Source organism: Diceros bicornis, chromosome 2 (genome assembly GCF_020826845.1).
Source record: "Diceros bicornis minor isolate mBicDic1 chromosome 2, mDicBic1.mat.cur, whole genome shotgun sequence".
Taxonomy (NCBI): Eukaryota; Metazoa; Chordata; class Mammalia; order Perissodactyla; family Rhinocerotidae; genus Diceros; species Diceros bicornis.
Genome location: NC_080741.1, coordinates 32,869,590 through 32,883,285, shown reverse-complemented (window position 1 = coordinate 32,883,285; position 13,696 = coordinate 32,869,590). Strand labels below are relative to the sequence as shown.

The 13,696-nt window shown below is 35.3% G+C and overlaps 1 protein-coding gene across 1 annotated transcript in view; it reads right to left on the bottom strand.

Annotated features, from left to right (window-relative positions):
• The window catches only part of ZCWPW2 (zinc finger CW-type and PWWP domain containing 2), a 78,140-nt gene extending 66,443 nt beyond the window's left edge, over positions 1-11,697 (bottom strand). Inside the window, 2 exon segments of the mRNA XM_058554192.1 lie at positions 378-537; positions 11,357-11,697. Of these exon segments, the coding sequence (XP_058410175.1) occupies positions 378-537; positions 11,357-11,697 (501 nt within the window).
• Positions 11,698-13,696: the final 1,999 nt, after the last annotated feature.

Below are 13,696 nucleotides of genomic sequence, written 5' to 3'. Positions count from 1 at the left end.
CCACTTCAGCAGCCTGGGATTCACAGGTTCAGATCCCGGGCACTGACATATGCACTGCTTATCAAACCATGCTGCGGCAGGCATCTCACATATGAAGTAGAGGAAGATGGGCATGGATGTTAGCCCAGGGCCAATCTTCCTCAACAAAAAGAGGAGGATCAGCAACAGATGTTAGCTCAGGGCTAATCTTTCTCACCAAAAAAACCCCGATAATAATAATAATAAAAATATTTGAGTTTAAACAAATAGTATATACTATTTTGTTTATATAAATATAAATATAAAAGTAATTATATATCTTTTAGGATCTGAGACAAAACTGGCCATAATTTAAAACAAGTGCAAGAGGAATAAAGTTTTGATGTTATTGTACCTACCTTTAATGTGATACTGTAATGTCCAACAAATGTCGCATCTATCCATGATCTTGAATGGGGATCACCCAGGAATTCTATGTGATACTGTTCAACATTTCCATCCAGGTCATAGGTCACGTATTTCCCTTTAAAAGGATCAGGGCAAAGTATCCCTGGCCAACTTTCAAAAGAAAATATTTTTAATTATTTTGATGCTTTAAAAAAGACAGACATCGATACATCTGTCACAATCATTTGTCATACTTTCTCCTTTGAATTTCAATAACTTTTTCACAAAACTTAAACATATTCATACTTGTATCTTTTAAAAGTAGGCTATTCATCTGATACATGTAATCAGTTGCATCTTTGTAGACAGAGAAAGCTTTGAAATAGTCACATATTTAACTATACATAAGATATAAGGAGAAAGAATTATAAGACAAAAGAATGATCTCCAGGGTCTTTAAGAGACATTTAGGCACTGCTAATAGGAAAGACAAGAGAAAAAAGATTCATCAGATTCATGGCAGGGTTGAATCAACTCTAACCAATCAGAGGGTTTAATTACTAAAATGTTAACCTGCTGACAAGGCTTCTGACGGGGTAGGAGAGCTGGCTTCTGACGGGGTAGGAGAACTGGCATTTCCTGAGCTAGGGCTGTCAAAGGAGGACTGGTAGCTCAAGCTCAGGCTATTATAACACTGGAGATAATAACTACTGTGGGAAAAGCAGGAATAGAGCTCAGCAGTTCTACAGTGTCCCTTTTTCCCCCTACCTGCTCCACTGGCAGGTGACCAAATTGCTAAAAATCCTCAGTCCTGGGCTGGCCTGGTGGCGCAAGTGGTTAAGTGCGGGCGCTCCGCTGTGGCGGCCCGGGGTTCGCCGGTTCAGATCCTGGGCACGCACCGATGCACCGCTTGTCAGGCCATACTGTGGTGTCATCCCATATAAAGTGGAGGAAGATGGGCATGGTTGTTAGCCCAGGGCCAGTCTTCCTCAGCAAACGAGGAGGATTGGCAGATGTTAGCTCAGGGCTGATCTTCCTCACAAAAAAAAAAAAAAAATCCTCAGTCCTGGAAATAAAATTTATCCTTTACTAAAAATAAATCTTTAGGGTTGCGTTCTTTCATGACATAAACTTCTAGAAATTCCTTGGTATGCTTCATTTTTCCCTTTTGCAAAACGTACTATATACATCAACTAAGTTTTAACTATTTTACCACTCTTTCTTCACTCTAACCTACTGTTCAGAGAATAAAGCAGGAAGGGAAGGGAGCAAAGAAGTCAGAAAGCTGTGACTAAGGAACATACAGTAGAAATGTGACTGAATTTTATAGATCAAGATCCAAAATAGGCATATGTAATATACCCAAACATTAAAAAATCAGTACAACTGTCAAGTTCTACTTCAGTTTGCCGCACTGCAGAGTGAAAAAGATAGTGACCTTCAAATCAGAGACTCAGGCTTTAGTTCTGCCTTCTACCAGAGAAGAGGCCTCAAGCAGGTAACTAGGCCTCACCGTAACTCTATTTCCTCACTGTGCTGTTAAAAAGTTCAAACAAACATGTGTTTTCTACATTTTTGTTTTTTAGCAAGTTAAAATATTGTAAAGTGCCATCATTATGGACTGAATTGTTTCCCCCGCCAAATTCATGTTTTGAAGTCCTAACCCCCACTACCTTAGAATGTGACTGTATTTGGACACAGAATCTTTACAGAAGTAACTAAGTTAAAAGGTGGGCCCTAATCCAATACGATTGGTTTCCTCATAAAAAGAGAAGATTAGGAGACAGACATGCACAGAGAGAAGACCATGTGAAGACACAAGGAGAGAGACCCATCTACAAGCCAAGGAGAGAGCCTCAGAAGAAATCAACCCTGCTGACACCTTGGTCTCAGACTTATAGCCTACAGAATTACAAGAAAATAAATTTCTGTTATTTTCAAGCCACCCAGTCTATGATACTTTGTTATGGCAGCCCTAGCAAACTGATAAAACCACATACAGATAAAATAATTGGTACAATTGAGAAGTAAAAAGAATGATACAAAAACACTTTTTGCCTCATTTAGATAATTATTTAGAAACTAGATAAATTAGATATTTAGATAATTTTAAAACCTAAAGGAAGCATACAAATCATGCTGTAAAGAATCTGAAATCACAAAAATATAAAATCCATAAATTGCTTAGATTTGAGGACTATAGATTGTTGATCTTCTACTAAATTATTAATTGATATTAAAGTTATAATGTCATAAATATAGAAATGTATCTACCATAACCAACCACAAAAAAAGTTTTCACAGATATAAATAACACAATGTAAACTAATAAAAATATTTCATGCTTAGTATTATTAATGTAAAAAATTGATTCCAGGAAGTTGATGAGTCCCAAGTACAGCTGCCAGGAAGTGACGACTTTGGTGCACCAGTCACCAGGGATGGTGGAGTATGAGAATGGAGCAGGTGCCCAGTTGCTCCCTGGATGCTTAGCAGAGTCCTATGGCTCTCGGGCCTCTCTGAGTTAGGGGAAGGGGAGGTGGAGGGCTGCCTGGCAGCCCTGGATCACGGAAGAGGAAGGGCTAGAGGATCACAAATTGAGTCAGACTCTGGAACCCAAAGAAGCCTACTGCTTTGGAAGACTTGGAAATGATAATGGAAAGTCAAGGGGAAGTTCAGGAACTAAATGAAGACTTCCTGGTTATTATCAGGTTCAGAGAACAATATTTTATTGTTGTTTGGTGACTCTTATTGGGCTGTGCTTAAGAGTAAAACTTAAGTGGAGTTTATCTTTTAAGCCTACATTGGAAATCTACATTTCTGAAGGAACCCACTGAAAAGAAGACTTCGATAGGCAGATAAACGACTAACTGAGACCCCCAACATCGGAAATCAGGGAACAAGTGAGTCCCTCAACTTGTAACAGCTATTTTAAAAGCAACCAAACTGTGATTGTTACATTAACATATTTGTTTAAACTGTTTGTGAAATACAAGGGGCTCACGTTTAATACTATGTTATTTGCATCTTACCTCAATTTTAAAAAGGATTACTGCCAACCAATATTAAATTATATTTAGCACCTACTCCATTCAGTGGAAAAGTGTCTCAGGATTTCTAACACAAAACATGAAAGAAAGAATATTTTGCCTTTATGTGTAAGATGAGCTGCTACTTTTCTGACACAAATTCTGATATAACTACTTTTTACATCAAACCTTTTGGGCCCAAGAGTATTCAATTTAAATTATTACTCTATAAAATATAAATAAAAATAGATATGATTCCTAAAAAGAATTAGATGCCAATAAAAGAAAAAAAGCTTCTGTTCATTATTTAAAACATGTTATATTATAGAAAATATTGCATGCTGATTCAAAGATGAATTATAAAAAGTACTATCAAATGTCCAAATAACTAGGGCACTTGAGTATTTCTTCAGGCAGTGCAAAGGAATTGTCTGACTCCTAGTCTGTATATCTCGGCTAAAACGGGATGTACCAAACTGCAGGAAAAGCTGAACAGAGGCAATAGATGCAGAAAACATGATTACTTCTCTCCAACTGCTATATCTATCATCTTCTGTGACGTGCTGTGATTGAGGAAAGCTGATGTCCATTTTTTGCCCTCACCCTGACTTCAATTTGAGTTCCAAAACTGTCAATGATGATAGCACATTGTGCATTTCTACTTCCCAATTTTTCACTTTCATATTGATGAGAAATCCTGAAGGGTGGTTTGGAGTCTTAAAGGTGGAGAGTAAGAATAGGCAATCCAATGGAAGGGTATCAAAATTACAGAGAAAGTGTATGATCAATTTTAGAATCCATGAGTGGTGGGAGGTAAAATGTACAAACACAACAAGGTCAAATAAATCCCAGGTGTTGGAATCCACTTGGGGAAAGGGGAAATTTTGGTAGGACAAGTAACTTCCAGGGAAGTGCAAAGGTATCATAAAGAAACTGATGTCTTATACACTTCTTATCCAGTGGGAGGAATGATCTTTAATAAGATAGCTATTGCCTTCAATAGAAGTTGAAGCTTAAGCGTGATTTCAGTTTCACGTATTTATACCCAATGAGAAGTACATGACTGTTATTTTTCAAACTATGGTTTGGATGTTCAAGAGAGAGTACATTTTAATTGGACCTCATTCCTAATCTGTGGGAAACAAAATGAATGAGTGGAATCATCCCTAACTGAATCTTATATTTGCCAAGAAATCTTTGGGCTATACCTAACTGCAGGGTCTGATGGGAAGAGGAAATTTCCCATCTACACACATACATATTATATTAATCCATAGGCAAAAGAATGCAATGAAGAAGTAATCAAATAATATTTTATAATACTGAAAGGATCTAGTAGAAATCTCAATTTATAAATTTATGTACTATATCTAAAAAGCATCACTGGATTGGTTTGATAATTTAAAGGCATATTTTATTACTAAACTTTGAAGTATAGTACATTAGAATGCAAATATATTTTCTATAAATTAATTTTCATATTTATGAGAAAGCTTTGTAAAACATCTGTGTAAATATGCCCAACTATTTCCCTAAATAGAGCCTAGTTTCTGATTGGCAATGTATCTTCCTATACTAAGTGAGATAAGCACCATTATTTTTCACTTTTTACCTCTGTGCTCTTTCTAACGGAATACAATGCTATTTGATCAATTTTTAAAAATCAAAGCTGCTTAAACATTACAGAGATAGTTTTTCTCTTCCTAGTACATCGCAGATATCCCCACCGCCAAGCACACATAGGCATAACTCAAAGGCAAGAGGCTGCATATGTATTTTCATACATATATAAGTGTGTGCTATCTCACAATGTGGAGGCAAATGTAACTATTATAATTTGATTTTCCATGGAGCTTGCCTATAGACAAAGAAAGTGCTATTCTCTTAACTATTTGTTTTTATTATATAAAGATTAACTAAGCATTGTAGATTCTGTCTCAGTCTGTCTTTAGCTTTTTAGCTTTATTGGAGAGGATCAACTCTTCTGAGAAAGAATAACTGAGATGTTGATAAGATTGAATTTCTGAGCCTTTAAAGCCGGGTGTAAGGCCATGGGCCAATGAGAATAGATCCAGATTATGCTACACTGCTAAGTGTCCCTGCAGCCAGCTAGCTGGTCCTTCCACTTGAAACTTCAACATCTATAACATTGCTTAATTAATAACTAATATTTGACTGTTTTTAGTAGGTTAATCCTAGCTTTATATTCTACTATTGCAATTTGTCCTGTTATCATCTTTCCACGTATTTGTGGTACTGAATAAGCAATATAACTAGATTTGAGTTTCTCAGTCTGCATTTTAGGTCTGTGCTCTTTGGTACTTAGTTCATAAAGACGAATATATATATGTGACTACTTAGTCAAATGCATTCTACTCTTTCCAATAAGCAAGAAGATAGATATAGCTTTATTGTGCAGGCATTCTGATGGTCCTAATCATACATTAGAGATAATTTAGGGACTGGAGCAAAACATGTTTCATTTGTATTTCAAGTCCTAACCTGCAAAAGAAAATCCTAATCAAATTTCTCACATAATATTTCAGATATAGTGACAAGAAACAAATCCATTTCTTGAATTAGAGTTATTGAACCTTCAAAATTTTCATTAGAAAATACAAAATCTCTGCTTTCAAAATGTTAATCTGAGTTATGAAAAATGACATGGGACTACAAATACCTTCATAAGTAACCTCATAAAATGAGTGTTCGTATTCATGTCTTTTAAAATATTTGTTCTTATATAACTATCTAGTTCCTCTTCATGCCCATGCTAATTATTACATAGAAGTCAATTAATTATATATATATATATATTTATAACATTTCATATTTGATCCCTAGAAAAGCCCTCAGGAACAAAAGGTACATATTTCCGAGAGACTTCCACATTAGCAAAAATATTAAGCGTATTAGTTTGTTAAGGCTGCCATAGGAAAATACCACAGACTGCATGGCTTAAACAATAGAAATTTATTTTCTCATAGTTTTGGAGGCTAGAAGTCCATGATCAATGTGTCAGCAGGGTTGGTTTCTCTTGAGGCCTCTCCTTGGCTTGCAGATGGCTGCCTTCTTACTGTAACTTCACATGATCTTTCCTCTGTGCATGAGCATCCCTAGTGTCTCTTTGTGTGTTCAAATTTCCTCTTCTTACAAGAACACCAGATTAGATTAGTGCCCACCCTAATGGTCTATTTTAACTTATCACTTCTTTAAAGGCCCTAACTCCAGATATAGTCACATTCTGAGGTGAGAGCTTTAACATACGACTTTAGGGGGAACACAATTAAGCCCATAACAGTAAGTGACAGAGCAAGAACACAAATCTAGATATTGACTTGAAGGTCTCTTGTGAGTGTGTATTGTATGTGTGTTAGAATAAGCTCATCACACTCTCTCTGTGAAAGCAAACCTCTTATATTCTTCATGGAGAATAGCTGAATATGAATGAAAACAAGGTAATATGAGCCAGAGTATCCCAGCTTTGAGAATGTTAAGTAGGAGAATGTAGTGTAAAACAGCAAGGGATTCTGGGAAGATAGGAGCAATGGTGTTATAGTTTCAGAATCTCCTGAAATTTCCCCATAAGTACAGGTAGAGCAACTACAATAGCAAAGCCAAAACCTGACAAACAACATCTATAACAAAACTAAGTGATAAGCTACCCACACGAATACCAAAATAGAGTAAGCAGGCACAAACTACTCACCATTACAAGACCCACATATGATTAGCACCCGTGTGAGAGGAAGTAGGGTGGTAGAGGGGAGACAACCAGAGGTCTGATGGGTTTGTGAGATTAGAACCTCAAAATTGCAAGAAGGACTCACTGGAAAGTGCAGCAGGTCAAACAGAACACAGCAGCTAAGACTGCAAGGAGATTTCAACAAAATTTGAAGGTGTTAGAGCAGTCTGGGCCTTATGAACACTTAAAACTAACCAACAAATCTCCTTTCCAGGATGAAAGCTCACATGGATGAGACACCACTGGGAGTATAATCCAAATTGAAGAAGATAGGACCAATAAGAATTAAGGAAAGGGAAGATACAAATAAAACTGGGGATATAACACCAAAGGCATCAACCATGAAAGAAAAAATTGATAGGGTGGACTTCGTTAAAATTAAAAACGTCTGCTCTGCAAAAGACACCATCAAGAGAAAGAGAAGACAAGCCACAGACTGGGAGAAAATACTTGCAAAATACTGTTAGAGGACTGATATCCAAAATATACAAAGAACTCAAGCTCTACAATAAGAAAATGAACAACTCGATTAAAGAATTGGAAAAAGATGGGGCCGGCCCCGTGACTTAGCGGTTAAGTGTGTGTGCTCCGCTGCTGGCAGCCTGGGTTTGGATCCTGGGTGCGCACTGACGCACTGCTTCTCCGGCCACGCTGAGGCCGCGTCCCACATACAGCAACTAGAAGGATGTGCAACTTTAACATAGAACTATCTACTGGGGCTTTGGGGAAAAAAAGGAGGCGGATTGGCATTGGATGTTAGCTCAGGGCTGATCTTCCTCACAAAAAAAAAAAGGGAAAAAGATCTGAATAGACGCCTCGCCAAAGAATATATACAGATAGTACATAAGCATATGAAAAGATGCTACACATCATATGTCATCAGTGAAATGCAAATTAAAACAACAAAAAGATACTACTATACACCTATTACAATGGTCAAAATCCAGAACACTGACACAATCAAACGCTGGGGAGGATGCAACAGGAACTCGCACTCATTGCTGGTGAGAATACAAAATGGTACAGCCACTTTGGAAGACAGTTTTCAGTTTCTTACAAAACTAAACATACTCTTACCATATGATCCAGTAATCATGCCCCTTGGTATTTACCCAAAGGAGATGAAAAACTTATGTCCACACAAAAACCTGCACATTAATGTTTTCAGCAGTTTCGTTCATAATTGCCAAAATTTGGAAGCAACAAGATATTCTTCAGTAGACGAAGTATCACAAACTGTGGTACATACACACAATGGAATATTATTCATTGATAAAAAGAAATGAGCTATCAAGCCTCTATGTCCATGAAAATACAAGAAGAACCTTAAATGCATATTACTAAGTGAAAGAAGTCAATCTGAAAAGGCTACAGCAATATGACATTCTGGGAAAAGCAAAACTATGGAGACAGTAAAAAGATCCATGGTTGCCAGGGGGTAGTGGGAGGGAGGGATAAAAAGTGGAACACAGAGGATTTTTACACCAGTGAAACTATTCTGTATAATGCTATAATAGTGAATACATGTCATTATACATTTGTCAAAACCCACAGAATGTACAACACAAAGAAAGAACCCTTATGTAAACTATGGACTTTGGTTGACAATGATGGGTGAATCCTGGTTCATAGATTATAACAAATGTACCACACTGATGTGGGATGTTGATGGTAGGTGATGTTGTGTGAGGCAGGGGAGGGGATATGTGGAAACTCTGTACTTTCTGTTCAGTTTTGCTGTGAACTTAAAATTGCTCTAAGAAATAAAGTCTATTAATCAAAATATGTAAATAAATAAATTAAAATTAGGGGAGGAAAAAAGCTAGGAAATCTCAGAAAACAAATTCACATTTTTTATATCTTGAGAAAACAATAGAATAAGGGGCTCTGGGTATATGATTTAGACAAAAAAATCTAAAAAAAAAATCTATTCTGTAAATTCCAGTTCTGGACAAGCTGAAGTAGACTCAATTATTTATATTCCTCCTACTAAATACACCTAAAAATCCTGAGTATCATATATCAAATAAACATGAAAAGATTCTAAAAGGTGAAGAGACTATAAACCAGATAGGGGCCTTGGGACCTGAAGAATGACACGGCAGTGAGTTCCCTGTACTTTCTTTATGCCTCATATATCCTAGATTGGGTGCTGAAGAAGCGAGAAACCCAGAAACACCAATGGGTGCAAACAAACAAACAGAAAGCCTATATGAAGCTCTTCTTTCTAGTCAAAGGATCAGGACAGGGACAGCCAAGCAAGACAATAATTGCTTTATCCCATCCACACACCATGGAAAAGACTACGGCCCCCCATTTCTACCCCCACCAGCAAAGGCCAAGTGGTGAGCCTAGACTTCAATCTACCCAGAGAGAGAGAGAGTAATGAAGCACTCTCTCCTTCCCTGCTCAGGTGGTGGCAGAAGAGGCCTAGTGGGAAGCTGGGATTTTTGTCACCTTCTAGCATTAACAAGGTCCTCCTTCCATGGTGTCAGTGGAAGTCACGTGAGGAACAGCAACAAGGTATCCCTACCCTTCTCAGCCAGGGTGGTAAGTGAGGAAACTTACACCTGCCCAGCTGTAATGAGGCATCCCTCCCTCCCCAGGGAGTCAGTAAAGGCTGAGTAGAGAACCTGGACTTCCACTCCCACCTGGCACCCTCATATCCCTCCAGTGTGGTAGCAGAAGCGGCAAGCTAAAACAGATTTAAATAAGACCCAAAATGAAAAAAATAGAAAGTCTAGCAAATAAATAGAAGATCTAAAGAAAATCAAATGGAAATTTTAGAACTGAGAATACAATAACCAAAATAAAAAGCTCAATGGATAGTCTCAACAGCAGAACAAATATGATAGAGGAAAGAATCAGTCAACTTAGAACAATAGAAATGATCCATCTGAACAACAGAGAGAAAATAAACTGAAAAAAATTTATCCTGACTTTCTTTTCTTGCCTCAAAGAACAGGAACTCATTTCATATAAAAGTACACAAGAAGAAAGGATCATAGAATAATCAAATATGTTATTGTGTTAAAAATAAATAACATCCCTATAAAAAACCAAAAGCATGCCAGAGAGGCATGCCTTACTTAAAGAGATCAAAATTGTACCTGAGATTTCAAGTTGAGCTAACAGAAATGAAGAAAATAATGTAGGTCGTGAAAATAAACAATATAAATTAGAATTAGAAAAACTGAAAAAGAATTTCTTTTCTTCAGGTACTGAAGAAAAGGGAGATGTGAAAAGAGAAGTGGCAATTCTCATGAAAGAATTTTTAAATTTTTCAGTAAAGACTAAACTGGAACACAAGAGAAAATAAGCTCAACTGGTAATACCTTCAGAAAAATAAAAGATGGAAAGGGAAACATATTTAAATTAAAAAAATGAAAAGACGAAAACAGTTGAAGAAAAGTAACACCAAAGATAACCAAAGAATATCCACCATAAGTAGTATAGGAGTCCCATTATAAGAAAATCAAAACAACACAACAGAATAAATTTGCTGATAATTTTTAAAAAACTTAATTGAAATAAAAAAAGACTTGAAACTATACACTGAAAGCACACATCTCATAGTTGGGAAAATCAACCCAGAATGGGAAACACTGAGCTATACAATAGTAAATATACAGAAATATAAAGAAAAATAAAAAAAATCTTTAAGGCATCTAGGCAACAATTACAGAGCATACTTTTTTTCAAGATAGCTCACGCTGGGTCATAAAATAAGAATCAATGAAACTGACTACAATAGATTTACATCAGAACTCAATAACAATAAGATATTTAAAAATCCCCAGATATCTGGTCATTTAAAAACACACTTGTAATAACTCATTTCAAAGAAGAAATCACAAAGAAAATTAGTAAGTATTTCAAACTGAATGGTAATAAAACACAGCATATTAAAATTTGTGGGATGTAGCTAAAGCAGTGCTAAAAGAAAAATTTATAGCTTTAATTGCCTACATCAGGAGGAAAAAAGATCTGAATCAGTGACCTAAGTTTCCAATTTAAGAAACTAGAAAAAGAAGAATTAAACCCAAAGAAGTCAAGGAAAGAATAATGAGATCAGAAAACAATACATAAGAAATTAGACAAACAAAGGAGAAAACGTTGACTTTTTTTAAAGTTTTAAAAATTCATAAATGTAGCAAGATTATACTTGCTACTATTAAACTATTGGTTTATTATAAAACAACAACAAAAACCTTACCTTGGCCAATTCTGTAATTTTACCAAAACCAGGCTTCCAAGAGGGAGCTGTGAATAGACAATCTTAAAGCCACTTTGATGAAGCTGAGACTCTTCAGGAAAGTCTTCTTCAGAAATAGAGCACTCATTATATCTTGAATCAGAGTTCATGAAGCAGTACCACGGCTCATTGTGATCAACTTTGGTTGCATCCTCACTTGACAACAATCTCCATTTCAAACAACTTTCATTCTCACATTGAACCCACACTTTGTTTACATACATGTTATTTTCCACTGAGGAATCCATTGCAGTGTTACAATACTATACTATTATCTTACTATCCAATTTTTCTTTTTCCATAAATTTATTTAATCTGAAAAACAAACAAGAGGAAAATAAAAGAATAAAGATTAAAAAGTATAAGGAGTGAAAGTTCAAACCAAAATCTGAGAAATAGCTCTTTGATATCTTCTTTGTCCACCTCCTCCCTAACCTGTAAAGACTAAAGCATGTTGAACATGTTATGTTTCCACCTACCCAGATACAAAGGAACAAAATAGATGCATAAATCACTCTGAGCACAGAATGCTCCAAAATTAAAAATAGAAAAGTATGATGGACTAGAAGAGGAGCAGAGGTTCACTATAATATCTATTAATCTATTACATAGTACACATCTGGTAGATACATAATACTTTTGCCACAATAATAGCTAAGCCTTATTGAATACTGAGTATGAGCCAGGTATTATTCAAAGTGTCTTATGTACACAGCTTATATAGTCTTCCCAGCAACCCTAGTATGACCATTTTTAGAGAGAAAACTAAAGCTAAGAAAAGTAAAGTAATTTGTTTAAGGTCTTAGAGCTAGTAGAAGGAAGAGTTGGGATTCAATTGCAGGTGGTTTGTTTCCAAATTCTGTGATCTTACCCATGAAGCTGTGCCCCCTCTTGGGTATACATTTAACATGGCTTGATGGTCCCTTTCTTTTTCTAATTCTGAGGAAAATCAAATACAGCAAAATATTTCACTATATGAAAACTGAAATTTGTTTTAAAAAATTAAAAGAATCTTTTGCTTATACTGTACAGTTTTGCCTTTTATCCATTAATTCAAGTAATTTGAAAATAAAACATTTCTCAGAGCTTTTTTATTACGAAAATTTTAAAAATATAAAGTTAGTATTGTATAATTAAGCCCCTAACTTCTAGCTTCAATAATAATAATGAGCATACTAAAAAATAATTAATATAACTAAAATACAAGTAAAACTAATTACTAGCAACTTACTTTTCAATACAAAAATCTAATTTTTTTTAAAAAAAGATTTAGATATACCATATTGATGTTAGTATAACTACTATCCGAGTATAATCACTGTTTAAAGAAGCTCTTAATTCATGAGTTAACTATGTATTTAGAAACTCACTTATCATATACCTTTCCAAGGTCACTACAAATTGCTTTATAAAAAAATTTTCCAATATATTTCAATAGCCATAGTTGACAATTTTTGACCTATTAATCCCACTTGTGAATATATCCAAAGAAAATAAATTTAAAAAGAGACTAACCTACACATACAAAGACCATCAATATTCACTGTGCACTATTTATCATATTGAAAGAACGGAAAAATCTAAAACCAGGAAGAATTAAATCTAGAAGAAATATAAAATTTTGCTAATGATATTTTTTTTTAAATTTGGCTAATTCTTTAACTGGTGAGGAAATTTATGAGGAGAAATACTGCAATTTAGATTGCAGGTGAAGTGAATAGTCTTTTTCTCTCCTCTCTAGGTCACTAGACTGTAGAGGAGAAGTTGTTGAGTCCAGACTTTGGAGCCATTGTATTAATGGAATTATTAATGATAAACCATACTTGCATTCTGGGTAAACCCAACATGGTCACGTGTCATGAGATTTTTTTCCTTAACTTATATTGCTGTATTCAGTTTATTAATAATTATTTAAGATTTGGTCATATATATGTTTATAGATGAGACTGGTCCATTACTTTCATTTCTCCTTTTGTCTTTGGTTTTGATGTCAAGATTAAAATAGCCCCATAAAATGAAGTATAGAATGTCTTACTTATTTGGAAGATTTGCTTAAGGGAGAAATTTCCAATTTTGTCACACATTTAAGAATTCTAGTATATCTACTATATCTCTCATTATGTTTCTCCCTCTCATTCGGAATCTGTTTATACCTTCTTTCTTTTTTATTTATCTTGTCAGGGCTTTTTAAACAACCAGTTTTAGTCTTCTCATTTATTTTTTGGAATTCTATTTAATTAATAGCTGTACTTCATTCTTTCCTTCGTTCTACTTTCTTTGGACATTCTTTGTTGACATTAT